Source organism: Anomaloglossus baeobatrachus, chromosome 6, assembly GCF_048569485.1.
Source record: "Anomaloglossus baeobatrachus isolate aAnoBae1 chromosome 6, aAnoBae1.hap1, whole genome shotgun sequence".
NCBI lineage: Eukaryota > Metazoa > Chordata > Amphibia > Anura > Aromobatidae > Anomaloglossus > Anomaloglossus baeobatrachus.
In genome coordinates, this window is record NC_134358.1 from 478,140,078 (window position 1) to 478,155,982 (window position 15,905).

Consider the following 15,905-nt stretch of genomic DNA (forward strand, 5'->3'; position numbering starts at 1 on the left):
GCACAGACAGGACGGGGGGGGCACAGACAGGACTGGGGGGGCACAGACAGGATGGGGGGCACAGACAGGACGGGGGGGGGAACAGACAGGACTGGGGGGGCACAGACAGGACTGGGGGGGCACAGACAGGACTGGGGGGGCACAGACAGGACTGGGGGGGCACAGACAGGACTGGGGGGGCACAGACAGGACTGGGGGGGGCACAGACAGGACTGGGGGGGGCACAGACAGGACTGGGGGGGGCACAGACAGGACTGGGGGGGGCACAGACAGGACTGGGGGGGGCACAGACAGGACTGGGGGGGGCACAGACAGGACTGGGGGGGGCACAGACAGGACTGGGGGAGGCACAGACAGGACTGGGGGGGGCACAGACAGGACTGGGGGGGGCACAGACAGGACTGGGGGAGGCACAGACAGGACTGGGGGGGGGGCACAGACAGGACTGGGGGGGGGGCACAGACAGGACTGGGGGGGGCACAGACAGGACTGGGGGGGGCACAGACAGGACTGGGGGGGGCACAGACAGGACTGGGGGGGGCACAGACAGGACTGGGGGGGGCACAGACAGGACTGGGGGGGGCACAGACAGGACTGGGGGGGGCACAGACAGGACTGGGGGGGGCACAGACAGGACTGGGGGGGGCACAGACAGGACTGGGGGGGGCACAGACAGGACTGGGGGGGCACAGACAGGACTGGGGGGGCACAGACAGGACTGGGGGGGCACAGACAGGACTGGGGGGGCACAGACAGGACTGGGGGGGCACAGACAGGACTGGGGGGGCACAGACAGGACTGGGGGGGCACAGACAGGACTGGGGGGGCACAGACAGGACTGGGGGGGGCACAGACAGGACTGGGGGGGCACAGACAGGACTGGGGGGGCACAGACAGGACTGGGGGGGCACAGACAGGACTGGGGGGGGCACAGACAGGACTGGGGGGGGCACAGACAGGACTGGGGGGGCACAGACAGGACTGGGGGGGCACAGACAGGACTGGGGGGGCACAGACAGGACTGGGGGGGCACAGACAGGACTGGGGGGGGCACAGACAGGACTGGGGGGGGCACAGACAGGACTGGGGGGGGCACAGACAGGACTGTGGGGGCACAGACAGGACTGGGGGGGCACAGACAGGACTGGGGGGGCACAGACAGGACTGGGGGGGCACAGACAGGACTGGGGGACAAGAACAGCATTGGCGGTGACACGGACAGCACTAGCTAGTCAAGGACAGGACTGGGGAAGCATAGACATCACAAGGGGGCACGGATAGCACTAGGGAGGCACGGAAAAGTGTCGAGTACACAGCACTGGTGGCTGGAAAACAGATATGGGGGTACAGAGCATTTGGAGGGCACAGACAGGACTGGGGGACACGCACAGCACTGACCGTGGTATGGATAGCACTTGGCACAGACAGCATTAGTGGTGCAGACAGCACTAGGGGGCATGAACATTACTGGGGGAGCATAGACATCAGGGGGGCACGGAGAGCACTAGAGGGGCACAGCCAACAGTGGGGGTTACACAGCACTGAGTGGGCACACATACTAGGGGGTACACAGCACTGGGGGGAGGAGTCACACAGCACAGGTTCGGGAGGCATGTACAGCAGGAAGGCTGGAAAAGCTGCTGTTCCTCTAGTTTTTCTGTAGGATGGGAGCGCAACTCGCTCTTACCCTGCCCATAAGGTAAGCCCTGAGCACACTAGCACAGACCACCGTGACAACATCATGGTATGCGCACGCAGCTGGGTAAGTGTCCTCGTATCACAATTGGAATTTAAAGGCCCGGCAGCCTGTAAGACCGCGGCTGCCGCCCAAGCACTGTAGTCCCTGGAAAGTACCCGGGTGCCGCAGGAAAAGTAATCGCAGGCCGCAAATGGCTTGCGGGCCGGAGATTCCCCACCCACCCCTGAGCTAAAGGAAAAAGACATAGTTGTTTATAATGGGTTAATCTGCTAAAAAGACACAGCTGCTAATAAAGGGTTAATCTGAGTCACAGATTACTACATAGTGCAAAAAAAAAAAAAAAGCAGCCACATCACACATGAAAGCCTGTAGGATTTACCTGTACTGTTGCTCCTATCCTCCTGCTGCTGCAACTGTTCCATAATATAGAGAACGAAGGGAATTTTGTTTACTTACCGTAAATTCCTTTTCTTCTAGCTCCTATTGGGAGACCCAGACAATTGGGTGTATAGCTTCTGCCTCCGGAGGCCACACAAAGTATTACACTTTAAAAAGTGTAACCCCTCCCCTCTGCCTATACACCCTCCCGTGCATCACGGGCTCCTCAGTTTTGGTGCAAAAGCAGGAAGGAGGAAACTTATAAATTGGTCTAAGGTAAATTCAATCCGAAGGATGTTCGGAGAACTGAAAACCATGAACCAAAAGAACAATTCAACATGAACAACATGTGTACACAAAAGAACAACAGCCCGAAGGGAACAGGGGCGGGTGCTGGGTCTCCCAATAGGAGCTAGAAGAAAAGGAATTTACGGTAAGTAAACAAAATTCCCTTCTTTGTCGCTCCATTGGGAGACCCAGACAATTGGGACGTCCAAAAGCAGTCCCTGGGTGGGTAAAAGAATACCTCGATAAAAAGAGCCGAAAACGACCCCCTCTTACAGGTGGGCAACCGCCGCCTGAAGGACTCGCCTACCTAGACTGGCGTCTGCCGAAGCATAGGTATGCACCTGATAGTGTTTCGTGAAAGTGTGCAGACTAGACCAGGTAGCTGCCTGACACACCTGCTGAGCCGTAGCCCGGTGCCGCAGTGCCCAGGACGCACCCACGGCTCTGGTAGAATGGGCTTTCAACCCTGAAGGAAGTAGAAGCCCAGAAGAACGGTAGGATTCAAGAATCGGTTCCTTGATCCATCGAGCCAAGGTTGACTTGGAAGCCTGCGAACCCTTACGCTGGCCAGCGACAAGGACAAAGAGGGCATCTGAACGGCGCAGGGGCGCCGTGCGAGACACGTAGAGCCGGAGTGCTCTCACTAAATCTAATGAGTGCAAATCCTTTTCACATTGGTGAACTGGATGAGGGTAAAATGAAGGTAAGGAGATATCCTGATTGAGATGAAAAGGGGATACCACCTTAGGGAGAAATTCCGGGACCGGACGTAGAACCACCTTATCCTGGTGAAAAACCAGGAAGGGGGCTTTGCATGACAGCGCTGCCAGCTCCAACACTCTACGGAGCGATGTAACTGCCACTAGAAATGCCACCTTTTGCGAAAGACGTGATAAAGAGACCTCCCGCAGTGGCTCGAAAGGTGGTTTCTGAAGAGCCGTTAGCACCCTGTTGAGGTCCCAGCGGACGCTTGTAAGGTGGGACTATGTGGCAAACTCCCTGCAGGAACGTGCGGACCTGCGGAAGCCTGGCTAGACGCTTTTGAAAAAATACGGAAAGCGCCGATACTTGTCCCTTGAGAGAGCCGAGAGACAAACCCTTGTCCATTCCGGATTGAAGGAATGAAAGAAAAGTGGGTAAGGCAAAGGGCCAGGGAGTAAAACCCTTGTCAGAGTACCAGGATAAGAAGATCCTCCAAGACCTGTGATAGATCTTGGCGGACGTTGGTTTCCTGGCCTGTCTCATAGTGGCAATGACATCTTGAGATAACCCTGAGGACGCTAGGAGCCAGGACTCAATGGCCACACAGTCTGGTTGAGGGCCGCAGAATTGAGATGGAAAAACGGCCCTTGAGACAGCAAGTCTGGGCGGTCTGGGAGCGCCCACGGTTGACCCACCGTGAGATGCCACAGATCCGGGTACCACGACCGCCTCGGCCAATCTGGAGCGACGAGAATGGCGCGATGACAGTCGGACTTGATTTTGCGCAGCATTCTGGGGAGCATCGCCAGAGGAGGAAACACATAGGGAAGTCGAAACTGCGACCAATCCTGAACTAATGCGTCCGCCGCCAGAGCTCTGATCTTGAGACCGGGCCATGAATGCCGGGACTTTGTTGTTGTGCCGTGACGCCATGAGATCGACGTCCGGCGTTCCCCAGCGGCGACAGATCTCTCGAAACACGTCTGGGTGAAGAGACCATTCCCCCGCGTCCATGCCCTGTCGGCTGAGAAAATCTGCTTCCCAGTTTTCTACGCCCGGGATGTGAACTGCGGAGATGGTGGAGGCTGTGGCTTCCACCCACTGCAGAATTCGCCGGACTTCCTGGAAGGCTTGACGACTGCGAGTGCCACCTTGGTGGTTGATGTAAGCGACGGCCGTGGCGTTGTCCGACTGGATTCGGATCTGCCTGCCCTCCAGCCACCGATGAAAGGCCAATAGGGCTAGATACACTGCCCTTATCTCCAGAATATTGATCTGAAGGGATGACTATCGGAGTCCAGGTTCCCTGAGCCCTGTGGTGGAGAAAAACCGCCCCCCACCCTGACAGGCTCGCGTCCGTCGTGACCACAGCCCAGGTGGGGGGTAGGAAGGATTTCCCCTGCGACAGAGAGTTGGGAAAGAGCCACCACTGCAGCGACGTCTTGGTTGCAAGGGAAAGCGAGACGTTCCTGTCGAGTGAAGTCGACCTCCTGTCCCATTTTCGGAGAATGTCCCACTGGAGTGGCTGCAGATGGAATTGCGCGAAGGGCACTGCCTTCATCACTGCCACCATCTTCCCCAGGAAGTGCATGAGGCGCCTCAAGGGGTGTGACTGACCCCGAAGAATAGATTGCACCCCTGCCTGCAGAGAGAGCTGTTTGTCCCGCGGTAGCATGAGCCCGCTTAGCCGGTCTGGGACTGTGGTCCGGGCCGGAGTCCTCCCCATGAGACCTAGGGCCCCCCCTGGGAACGTGCTGCGGCGCGGGCAGAGAGGGGCCTGGGGGTGAAGATCCAACAGGGCCCGGGGCCTGTGTAGGGACCGGTCTGGACTGCAAAGCTTCAAGCAGCTTGGCAGACCATTTGTCCATGGACTGAGCCATGGATTGTGAGAGTGACTCAGAGAGCTTTTCAGCAAAAGCTGCAAACTCTGTCCCTGCCGCCTGGACAGGTGGAGCAGCGGATTCTACCTGAGCCGAGGGGCCCACTAGTGACCGAGGCTCCGGTTGTGGAAGCAAAACAGGGGTTGAGCATTGCTCACAGTGAGGGTAGGTGGAACCTGCAGGTAACTTAGCCGCACAAGAGGTACAGGTCACAAAATAACCCTGTGTCTTGGCACCCTTGCTCCTTGTGGACGACATGCTGTTGTCTCCTAGGAGAGTGATCACTGAGGGTATATGGGAAGGGTATACAGCCCGACCGAACAGAAATATATAAATATATATAGTATATATAATAAATATATAAATATAAATATATAAATATATATCTGGCACCCTAAGGGGACCAGCACCGGGTGACCGGTGTGGCTTACCGACCGCTAAAAAGCGGAGTGTGTGTCCTCCAGATTCCCTGCCTTAGGTCTCCCAGCGTTGCAGAGCTCTTTCCAGGAAATCCTCCACAGGCAGAATGCCAAAGAAATGGCTGCCGGAGCTCTCAGGGGAGGAGAGAAGCCGTGGGCGGCGTTAGAAAAGTGCGGGAATCTGGAGTCCCCACAGTGATCAGTGAGGGGGGGAGGAACATACAGGATGCCCTGGCCCTCACAGCCGACGTCAGGTCGGCAGTCCCGCCCTTATCCCTGATAGACAGGCCTGGGGGCGGGAGTTTTGCTGCTAGGCCGCAATTGAAGCCGGGGACTAAATTTAATACCGCGGCCGACAAACAGGTGCGGTCGGCGCGGAAGTCCGCCGGCCGTCACAAATAAGCAGCTGCTGCAGCGTCCGGGATGTAGGCGCTCCATGCACATCCCCCATGGGGGTACAGAGTACCTTAGTGATGCAGGGCCCGGTCCCTGAGGATAAACAAACTCCTGTCCAACAGATTCCCCCAGGGGCTGCGGAGGGAGCACGGTCCCAGTGACTGGATGACCGCTCAGGATCCCACTTCTCCCAGAGCCGCTAAGGGATGGTGAAGGAGACGGCATGAGGCTCCTGCCTTTGTACCCACAATGGGTACCTCAACCTTAACAGCACCGCCGACATAGTGGGGTGAGAAGGGAACATGCCAGGAGCCCCGTGGGGGCCCACTTTTCTTCCAACCGATATAACTAAAATGAGAAGCTGAGTGGATGTGTGCCTCCTTCCACACAAAGCATAAAACTGAGGAGCCCGTGATGCACGGGAGGGTGTATAGGCAGAGGGGAGGGGTTACACTTTTTAAAGTGTAATACTTTGTGTGGCCTCCGGAGGCAGAAGCTATACACCCAATTGTCTGGGTCTCCCAATGGAGCGACAAAGAAATTCTGATTTTGCCAGATATACAACTACATTCAGCATAAAGTAAAAGGTAAATTAACACATTACAGTCTCCCACCAAGGAATCATTACACAGATGTGAGACACCAAAGGGTTTTTCCCACAAACAACGCTCATTTTAAAGTTTATGTTAATCAATAGATCTTAGAATAAGTAATTTATACAAATTGAATATGTTTAAAAAAAAAAAGTTCCTGTGCTGAGATTCCTATATATACTATTTACTGTGCAAAGGCTGCTTCTGACCGTGCTCGGAATACGGTCTGATCATCCCACATCTCTGGGGCAGGAGCGTAAAAAAGTATACATACATTACAGCTTGACAAATATTTCTATGAGGTAAAATATTTTTTAAAAACCAGCAGGAAAATCATTTAAAAAAAAAAAAAAAAAAAAAGAAGAAGAACTGTCTACGATCCCATGCTGTGCTATCTTACCGGATTTTGCCGCGGATTTTTTGCGGTTTTGCTGCATGTTTCGCTGCAGAAAATGTTCATAACATCTCTGCAGTGAATCACCAGCAAAACCTATGGGCATAAAAAATCATGTGCGCACTAGGCGGAATTTGACAGCTGCATGTTTTGCTGCGGGATACCCGCAGCAAAAACAATTGCATGTCAATTCTTTTCCGCACGTCGCTGCGGGATTTCACTACATTGACTCCAATGTTAATCGTGTAATACCGCAGGGAATAACGCAGGCAGCAAATTCTGTGCGGTTCACTGCGTTTTCCTGCGTTATTCCCTGCGGTATTTCGCGGTTTACCTCCAGTAATGTACATCGCTTGTCTGCGGTTTTGCAGGGAAGTGATGTCATTACAGGAAGAGGAAGCAAAGCAGAGAGTAAACACACACAGATCACAGACATCACAGACATAGAACACACATAGAAAGCAAACAGAAATATAGAAAAAAAACACGTAGGCTCCGCTGTATATTTACCGTCCAGCCGAGGTAAGCACACAGCGGTGGCCCGGTATTCTCAGGCTGGGGAGGGAGAGGGGCAGGGTTAATGTCCCCCGCCTCACTCCCACCTCCCACAGCCGAGAATATCAGCCGCAGCTGCCCCGGGACTGTCGCATGCATTATGCGGCAGCACCGGCGTGTCCCCGGATCTTCCTGCCGCCGTGTAGCAGTGGCAGTCAGGGTAATAGAAGGGGTTAATGGTGGCGGATCGCCGCCATTAACTCCAGGCTTGATCATGGCAGCGTCTATGTGACAGCTGACATGATCAACCCGTAAGTAAAGTGAATAAAACACACAGAAAAATCCTTTATTTTAAATAAAACAAACAAGCCTCGTTAACCCTTTTATTAACCCCTCCCGAAACAAAGCTCCGACGTAATCCACAGGTCCTGCGCTGCTTACATCCAGCCGCGACTGTCACAGACACAGCGCTGAATGAATGCAGCAGACAGCAGAGGTAATTACCGGTCATTTCCCACGGCCGGTAATGTGAACTCACTGCCGACCGTGGGAAATGCAGCGATCTGTCCTCTATCTGTCTATCTATCCATCTGTCTATCTATCCATCTGTCTATCTATCCTTCTGTCTATCTATCCTTCTGTCTCTTTATCTATCTCAGAGTGAAACGACTTTTTTTTTTCTTTTCAATGTGCTTTATTGCATTGAATGCAATAAAGCACATCCCAACCCGCACGCGGCAAAACCGCGGCAATACCGCGAATAATACCGCGGTAAAACCGCAGCAAACCGCGGCAAACCGCATGCGGTTTTCGGGTGCGGTTTGCCGCGTTTTTTTACCGCGGGTGCGGTAATCTTTGAATACCTGCGGAATTTTCTTGAGAAAATTCCATTTTCCAGAGCGCACATAGCCTTACACTCTTACTTCCTCTCCGGCCCAGGAGTTGTGGTATGATCAGACCATGTGACCGTGTACGGTCAGACACGGCCATTACACAGTACACAGCAGGAGAACATATATAAAAGATCTCAGCACAGGAACATTTTTTTAAACACATCCAATTGTATAAATTATTATTCTTCTAAGATCTATTAATTCAAATCAACTTTGAAATTAACTTACTTTGTGGGAAAGCCTCTTTAGTGGGGTGGTCCGAAGGCCAATGTAAATTTTCATCTAAATCCTTATATACAGTGCCTTGTGAATGTATTCACCCACCTTGGCATTTTTTGTGTTTTGCCATCTCACAACCTAGAATTTGACTATTATTTTTTGAGGTTTGCATCAGTTCATGTAAAGAGCATGCCTACAACTGTGAACATTTGTTTTTCTTTTTATTTTGAAGCAAACAACACAAAACAAAAAAAAAAAAAAAACCTGAAAACTCCAGTGTGCACAACTATTCACCCCCCTAAAGTCAGCACTTTGTACAGCCTCCTTTTGCAAAAATTACTGCAAGTCAATTTGGATAAACCTCTGAGCTTTCCACATCTTGGATTTTTCCCATTCCTCAAAGCAAAACTGCTCCAGCTCCATCAACCTAGATGGTTTGTTCTAGTGAACAACAATCTTCAAGTCTGACCATAGATTCTCAATTGGATTAAGGTCTGGGATATTTACCACTCCAATACATTTACACATTTCCCCATAAAGCACTCACTTTAGCAGTATGCTTTGGGTCATTGTCTTGTTGAAACGTGAACCTCCATCCCAGTCTCAAATCACTGACAAACAGGCTTTGCTCAAGAATATACCAGTATTTTGTACCATCCATCTTTCCCTAGATTCAGACCATTTTCCTTGTCCCTGCTGCTGAAAATCATACCCACAAAATGATGCTGCCACCACCATGTTTCACTGTGGGGGTGATGGTCTTACGATGATGAGCGGTGTTGATTTGGTGCTAGAAAAAACATTTCCGCTGGTAGACAAAAAGTTCAATATTGGTCTAATCTGACCACAGCACCTTTCCCCATACATTTGGGGAGTCTCCCACATCTCTTTTGCCAAACACAAAATGAGCCTTCCCATTTTTGGCTGTAAAGGCTTTTTTTTTTTTATACTACTGTTCCATAAAGGACAGCTCTATGGAGTGTACAGTTTATTGTGGTCATATGGACAGTGCTCCAATCTCTGCTTGGGAACTCTGCAGCTCCTTCAGGGTTATCTTTGGCCTCTGTGCTGCCTCTGATTATTGCCAGCCTTGCCTGGGCTTAGAGTTTTGGTGGGCGGCCCTCTCTTGGCAGGTTTGTTGTGGTATTATGTGCTTTCCATTTGATAATGGATTTCACGGTGTTCTATGGGATCATGAGAAATTAGGATATTTTTTTTTTTTTTTTTTTTTAAGAACCCAACCCTGGACTTGTACTCAACATTTTTGTCTATGACTTGTTTGGAGATCTCCTTAGTCTTCATGATGGTGTTTGGTTAGCGGTGCCTCTTGCTTAATAGGGCTAAAGCCTATGTGGCATTTCAGAAACGGTGTACATATACTGACAGATCATGTAACACAGACTGCACAAAGATGGACTTCTATTCACTAAGCATGTGACTTATGAAGGTAATTGCTTGCATCAGAAATTTTAAGGTGCTTCATAGCAAAAGTGGTCAATACATATGCACATGGCAATTTTTATTTATTTTATCCTATAAAATTTTTGCCTTTATTTTTCTCACTTCACTTCTCCAACTTAGACTATTTAGTGCTGATGCATCACACACAAATTAGATTATAATAATATTTAAACACAGGTAGTAATTAAAATAGGTAAAAAGCCAAGGGGGTGAATACTTTTGCAAGGTACTGTATTTAGTGCCATAATGTAAACTATTTTCTAATATACTTGAATTAAAAATCCCCTACTGTTCCCTAATCTACTGTATTTTTCGGACTATGAAATTCACATTTTTCCCCAAAATTTGGAAAAAAAGTGGTGGTGCATCATAATAGTTCAGATGTGCCTGTCTCACTGTGTGTGTTTTGGTGGAAGGGGGGCGCTCAATAGTGGTGGAGAGGGTCACAAGAGGCAGGAAGCAAGGTCGCCGGCACAGGAATGGGACCATCCTGAAGTGGGCAGGATTTTAGGTCTGGGGAGTGGTGAGTATTCATGTTTTTTAATGGCAGACACACTGACCACCCCAGCCACCTGCTTATAGCAGCGATTGTGGTGATCACGTGTGTCCACTATTAAAGAAGATGAATATTTACTGCTCCACACGCCATTAAACACAGGGCTTCTGGTTGATTCTGGTTTACCCAGCATCTGACGTCAGAGTAGAACAGAGGGCACATGGCATTGATGTCATGCGCTGCCCTGCTTAAACACCAAAGTCAGTAGCTGCCATCAGAAGATGACGCGCACCTGGAGAGAGGATAGAAGTTCAGTAAAAGCGGGTGTGTTTGTGTGTAGGCATATATATAAGTATGGACCCATGATGGAGGTCATATATACCAGGATGGGGACATATACACCACCATTAGGGACATATGTATCAGGATGGGCCCACGATGGGGTTCGTATATACAAACATAGGCCCCATATGGGGATCATGTATACCAGGATGGGCCCAAGATAGGGCCATATATACCTGGATGAGGGACATGTATACCAGGATGGGGGATATATACAAGGATGGGCTCATGATGGGGATCATATATACAAGGATGGAGGACATTACCCCATAACAGTGTCAGCAGCAGACCCTACCCATAACAGTGTGTCATGACCACATTTTTTTGATTCCAATATTTTTTTTCCTATTTTCCGCCTCTAAAACCCAGGCATGTTCTATGGTCCAGTGTGTCTTATAGCCCGAAAAATACAGTAACTGCTATTATATTTCTTTTCTCCATACTGCCTTTCTGATAACACTTCATTTGAGAATCCCTGTGCATGCTGGGATACCAAAATGAAGCGTCATCAGGGGTAGAGGCTGCGGTTACTGCCGTAGCCTCTTCCCCCTCCCTGAAATTAAGAGTCATCTGTTGCACTTGTTTCAGGGGCTGGGCTAGTCCCTACACGCCAAGCATTGTGTGATGTGCACAATGACAATGCTATGTTGGCGGCTCAGATCAGCACAAACAAACCGGAAACAGAGGGATGTAAGAATACCTGGCGTTAAGAGATCAGTGATGTTGCATGTGGGCCGGAACTGGTGTATGCATGATAGGTATTTGAACAATGGTCTCCACTACCGATTTGTTACTGCTGATTTGAGCTAAAAATAGAGAGTGTGCTGTCAATGTGCACATCAGACAGAGCACATTGCAAAGGGACAAGCTCAGCTCTTGAAATAAGCACTGGGCTTGATGCTTGATTCACTGAAAACCCTTCATTTCAGGGAGGAAGGGCACACACTGTGGCAGTGACCATAGCCTCTGCCCCCTGGTGACACTTCAATTGAGTATCACAGCATGCACTGGGATTCTCAAATGTAGTGTCATCAAAAAGGAAGGCGGGGGGAAAAAATAGAAGTTTGAAGTTAGAAGGTACCCATGATCACATGCATGAATTGTAAATATGGGTATAATACTGCTATGTGGTGGAACTTTAGTAATATATGTTCATGTAAGGCATGCTGCATTTGCCATACCCATAGCAGAAGGATCCCGTAGCTGTACACATCTGAAGAAGCTATTGGCTGTTGTCCCAATTTGAGTTCAGGAGCAGTCAACATTGGGAAGCAAATAGAGGTTGCAGAACTCCGCTGCTCCTACAAAAGTACCAAAAGAGGCAAAATATGAAACATTTCCTAAGCAATCAATTTCATGGCTATTAAAACAACTGTTTCACTGTCTCAACTTGTACAACATGGCTTCTGGTCTGTAGGTGATGTTGACATAAAAACACAGAAGACTAGAAGTTGCACAAGACGGTAAACCTATATGGCTACTGGTTAGGTACCTGTTAACCAATTGTGGCTGTGGCCACTTTTCACCTTCTTTATTAGGCCAGATTTTTCATATCTGAAAGAGTCACTTTATGTGGTAACTCTGAAATGCTTCAAAACCTAAGCTACAAGGCTTAAAATACCCACACTAGTCCTAGGTTGTTTTTTTTTAATTTCACAAGGAAAATGGACCTCACAAGTGGATAAGCAGTTTTTTACAGTCGTGTCAATATCCCATATGTGGTCAGAAACTGTATGGGCACATGGCAGGGCACAGATGAGATAAGGAACTGTTTTGCAGTACATATTTTGATGAAATGGTTTGTGGCTGTCATGTTGAGGTGCGAGAACAGAAGAACACCCCTTACAAAAGTGATTCCATTTTACACACTATACTCGTTCATGAATTATCTAGGTTGTGAAGTGAGCATGTTGACACCATTAGGCCATGAAGATAAAAAAATATTATAGTTTTTCCACTAAAATGTTTTTTTAGTAACAGATTTTACAATTTCACAAAGGGTAATAGGAGAAAATGGACCCCACAATAGATTACGCAATTTCTCCTAAATGCAGAATACCTAATATGTGGTTCGGGCACACAACAGGGTTCGGAAGGGACAGAGCGCTATTTCACATTTAGAGGACAGACTTTCCTTCAGTACCGTGATCTCCTGATTGCAAGATGCACTTTTTTTATGCCCAAAGCTTGGAGTAAAATGGGGTGCATCTTACAAAACAGATATGGCTTACCGGGGCGGCGGTGGTGGAGCAGGGTCATAGGACGGGGTGTCTCGGCAGCGGGTGCATTAAGCTGACTGTGGTCTCCACTGACTCGTCCGCGGTTGATGCGATGAACTTCAAGAAAATGGACGTGGAGGCGGCGCTTGCGCAGATTGACGAGATGGACTTCAAGAAAATGGTAGTGGGTCCTATCTGTGCACGTGCCACCTCCGCAGCCATTTTATTGAAGTCTATCTCGTCAACCGTGGACAATTCAATTGAGCCCAGCGCAGTCGGCTCAATGCATCCGTCGAGACACCCTGTCCTGTGACACCCCTGCAGCCCGTCTGCAGATCAATGACACCTACTGCGACACCCCCAAGTGCGTCCTGTGACCCTGCCCACAAAGCAAAAATGGAGCTCCTTTTTATATTTTGTCCTTTTCCATTATTCATCTAATATTAGCAATTACATCTCTTTTTCCTGTGTTTATCTGAATCCTGCTTGTTCATCTGGCAGCTTTGTCAAAGTAAGACTGTAACAGTCGCTGTATGATCTTTCTTATAAATGTTTTACCACTATTCTTCAGCGGATACTAACACTATATATCCCATTAAAGACCATCTCACCTATCAATCTAGTTTTGTCATTTACCTGGTAGAGTGTTTATGTAAAAAAAAAAAAAAAAAAATACATACATACAGTGCCTTGCGAAAGTATTCAGCCCCATGAATTTTTCAACCTTTTCCCACATTTCAAGCTTCAAACAAAGATAAAAATTTAAAATTAATGGTGAAGAATCAACAAGTGGGACACACTTGTGAAGGTGAACGATATTTATTGCTTATTTTAAATTTTTGTAAAAAATAAACTGAAAAGTGGGGTGTGCAATATTATTCGGCCCCTTTAAGTTAATACTTTGTAGCACCACCTTTTGTTGCGATTACAGCTGCAAGTCGCTTGGGGTATGTCTCGATCAGTTTTGCACATTGAGAGACTGAAATTCTTGCCCATTCTTCCTTTGCAAACAGCTTGAGTTGAGTGAGGTTGGATGGAGAGCGTTTGAGAACAGCAGTTTTCAGCTCTTTCCATAGATTCTCAATTGGATTCATGTCTGGACTTTGACTTGGCCATTCTAACACCTGGATACCTTTATTTGTGAACTATTCCATTGTAGATTTTGCTTTATGTTTGGGGTCATTGTCTTGTTGGAAGACAAATCTTGTCCCATTGTCAGTTCTTTTGCAGACTAACAGGTTTTCTTCAAGAATGGTCCTGTATTTGGCTCCATCCATCTTCCCATATATTTTAACCATCTTCCCTATCCCTGCTGGAGCAAAGCAGGCCCAAACCATGATGCTGACACCACCATGTTTGACAGTGAGGATAATGTGTTCAGAGTGATAAGCTGTGTTGCTTTTATGCCAAACATATTTGGCATTGTGCCCAAATAGTTCGATATTGGTTTCATCTGACCAGAGCACCTTCTTCCACATGTTTGGTGTGTCTCCCAGGTAGCTTGTGGCAATCTTTAAACGACACTTTTTATGGATATCTCTGAGAAATGGCTTTCTTCTTGCCACTCTTCCATAAAGGCCAGATTTGTGCAATGTATGACTGATTGTTGTCCTAGGGACAGACTCTCCCACCTCAGCTGTAGATTTCTGCAGTTCATCCAGAGTGATCATGGGCCTCTTGGCTGCATCTCTGTTCAGTCTTCTTGTTTGACATGAAAGTTTTGAGTGACGGCCGGGTCTTGGTAGATTTGCAGTGGTATGATACTCCTTCCATTTCAATAGGATCGCTTGCCCAGTGCTTCTTGAGATGTTTAAAGTGTTGGAAGTCTTTTTGCAACAAAATATGGCTGTAAACCTCTCCACAACAGTATGACGGACCTGCCTGTTGTGTTCCTTGGTCTTCATGATGCTATCTGCTCTTTAAACAGAACACTGAGACTATCACAAAGCAGGTGCATTTATACGGAGACTTCATTACACACAGGTGGCTTATATTTATCATATAGTCATTTAAGACAACATTGGATCATTCAGAGATCCTGAATGAACTTCTGGAGTGAGTTTGCTGCACTGAAAGTAAAGGGGCTGAATAATATTGCACGGCCCACTTTTCAATTATTTTTACAAAAATTTAAAAATAAGCAATACAATATTGTTCACCTTCACAATTGTGTCCCACTTGTTGATTCTTCACCATAACATTAACATTTTTTATCTTTATGTTTGAAACCCGAAATGTGAGAAAAGGTTGAAAAATTCAAGGGGGCCAAATACTTTCGCAAGGCACTGTAGGTAGGACGACACAGGCCCTTCACAATAGATTAAATTCCTACCACCATAACATAGTTAAGGGTTTCCTTCTTCAGGGCCTATCTAGACATATAACTCTATCCCATAATAAAAACCCGTGGGACCTTACTATTACCCCCATTGATAAGATACCAAGTAATCGTCTAACGGACTTGAACTACTCATAAGAAAATAGACCTTCTGGATTTATAATTTAAACACCCTAAAACGTTAGAGTCTCAATGAGATTACTGATTTGTTTTATTGAACTATTAATATGTACAATTTTTATAAGTTCTTCCTTCCACAAATGTTCCCTTATCTCCTCACCTTTACAGGTGTTGGAACCAGAGTTCTATTTCTTAGATGTTTATATTATATATATGCAAATGTATGCTAATAAAACGCTGCTTTTTACAGTCCCAGCAAAGTCTGAGATTTCTGAAATCACACACACTGACAAAATAGTCAAGAAAAAAACCTTGTGTGTCTAATACCTGCATTTTTGGTCAGGTTTTTAAAGAATGAGCATGTCAATTCTTTGCTGCAGATTTTCTGCGTTTTTTCATTGAATAAGACCTCCTCTATTCTATAAAAAAAAAAGGCACCAAATTCGTGCAAAATCTGCAGCAAAAACGCCACAAAAAACACATGAAAAGCGCACCAAAAACGCAGATGACGCAAAGGAGATTTCCTGCCACAAGATCAGGTTTTGGTCAAGAAAAAAAAAACGTACCAAAAAA

At 47.8% G+C, this 15,905-nt stretch overlaps 1 protein-coding gene across 1 annotated transcript in view; it reads right to left on the reverse strand.

Annotated features, from left to right (window-relative positions):
• STK31 (serine/threonine kinase 31) overlaps positions 1 to 15,905 on the reverse strand; it is a 267,725-nt gene that overhangs the window by 18,944 nt on the left and 232,876 nt on the right. Inside the window, exon 22 of the mRNA XM_075315356.1 lies at positions 11,837 to 11,956. Within this exon, the coding sequence (XP_075171471.1) occupies positions 11,837 to 11,956 (120 nt within the window). The remainder of the gene's footprint in view (positions 1 to 11,836; positions 11,957 to 15,905) is intronic.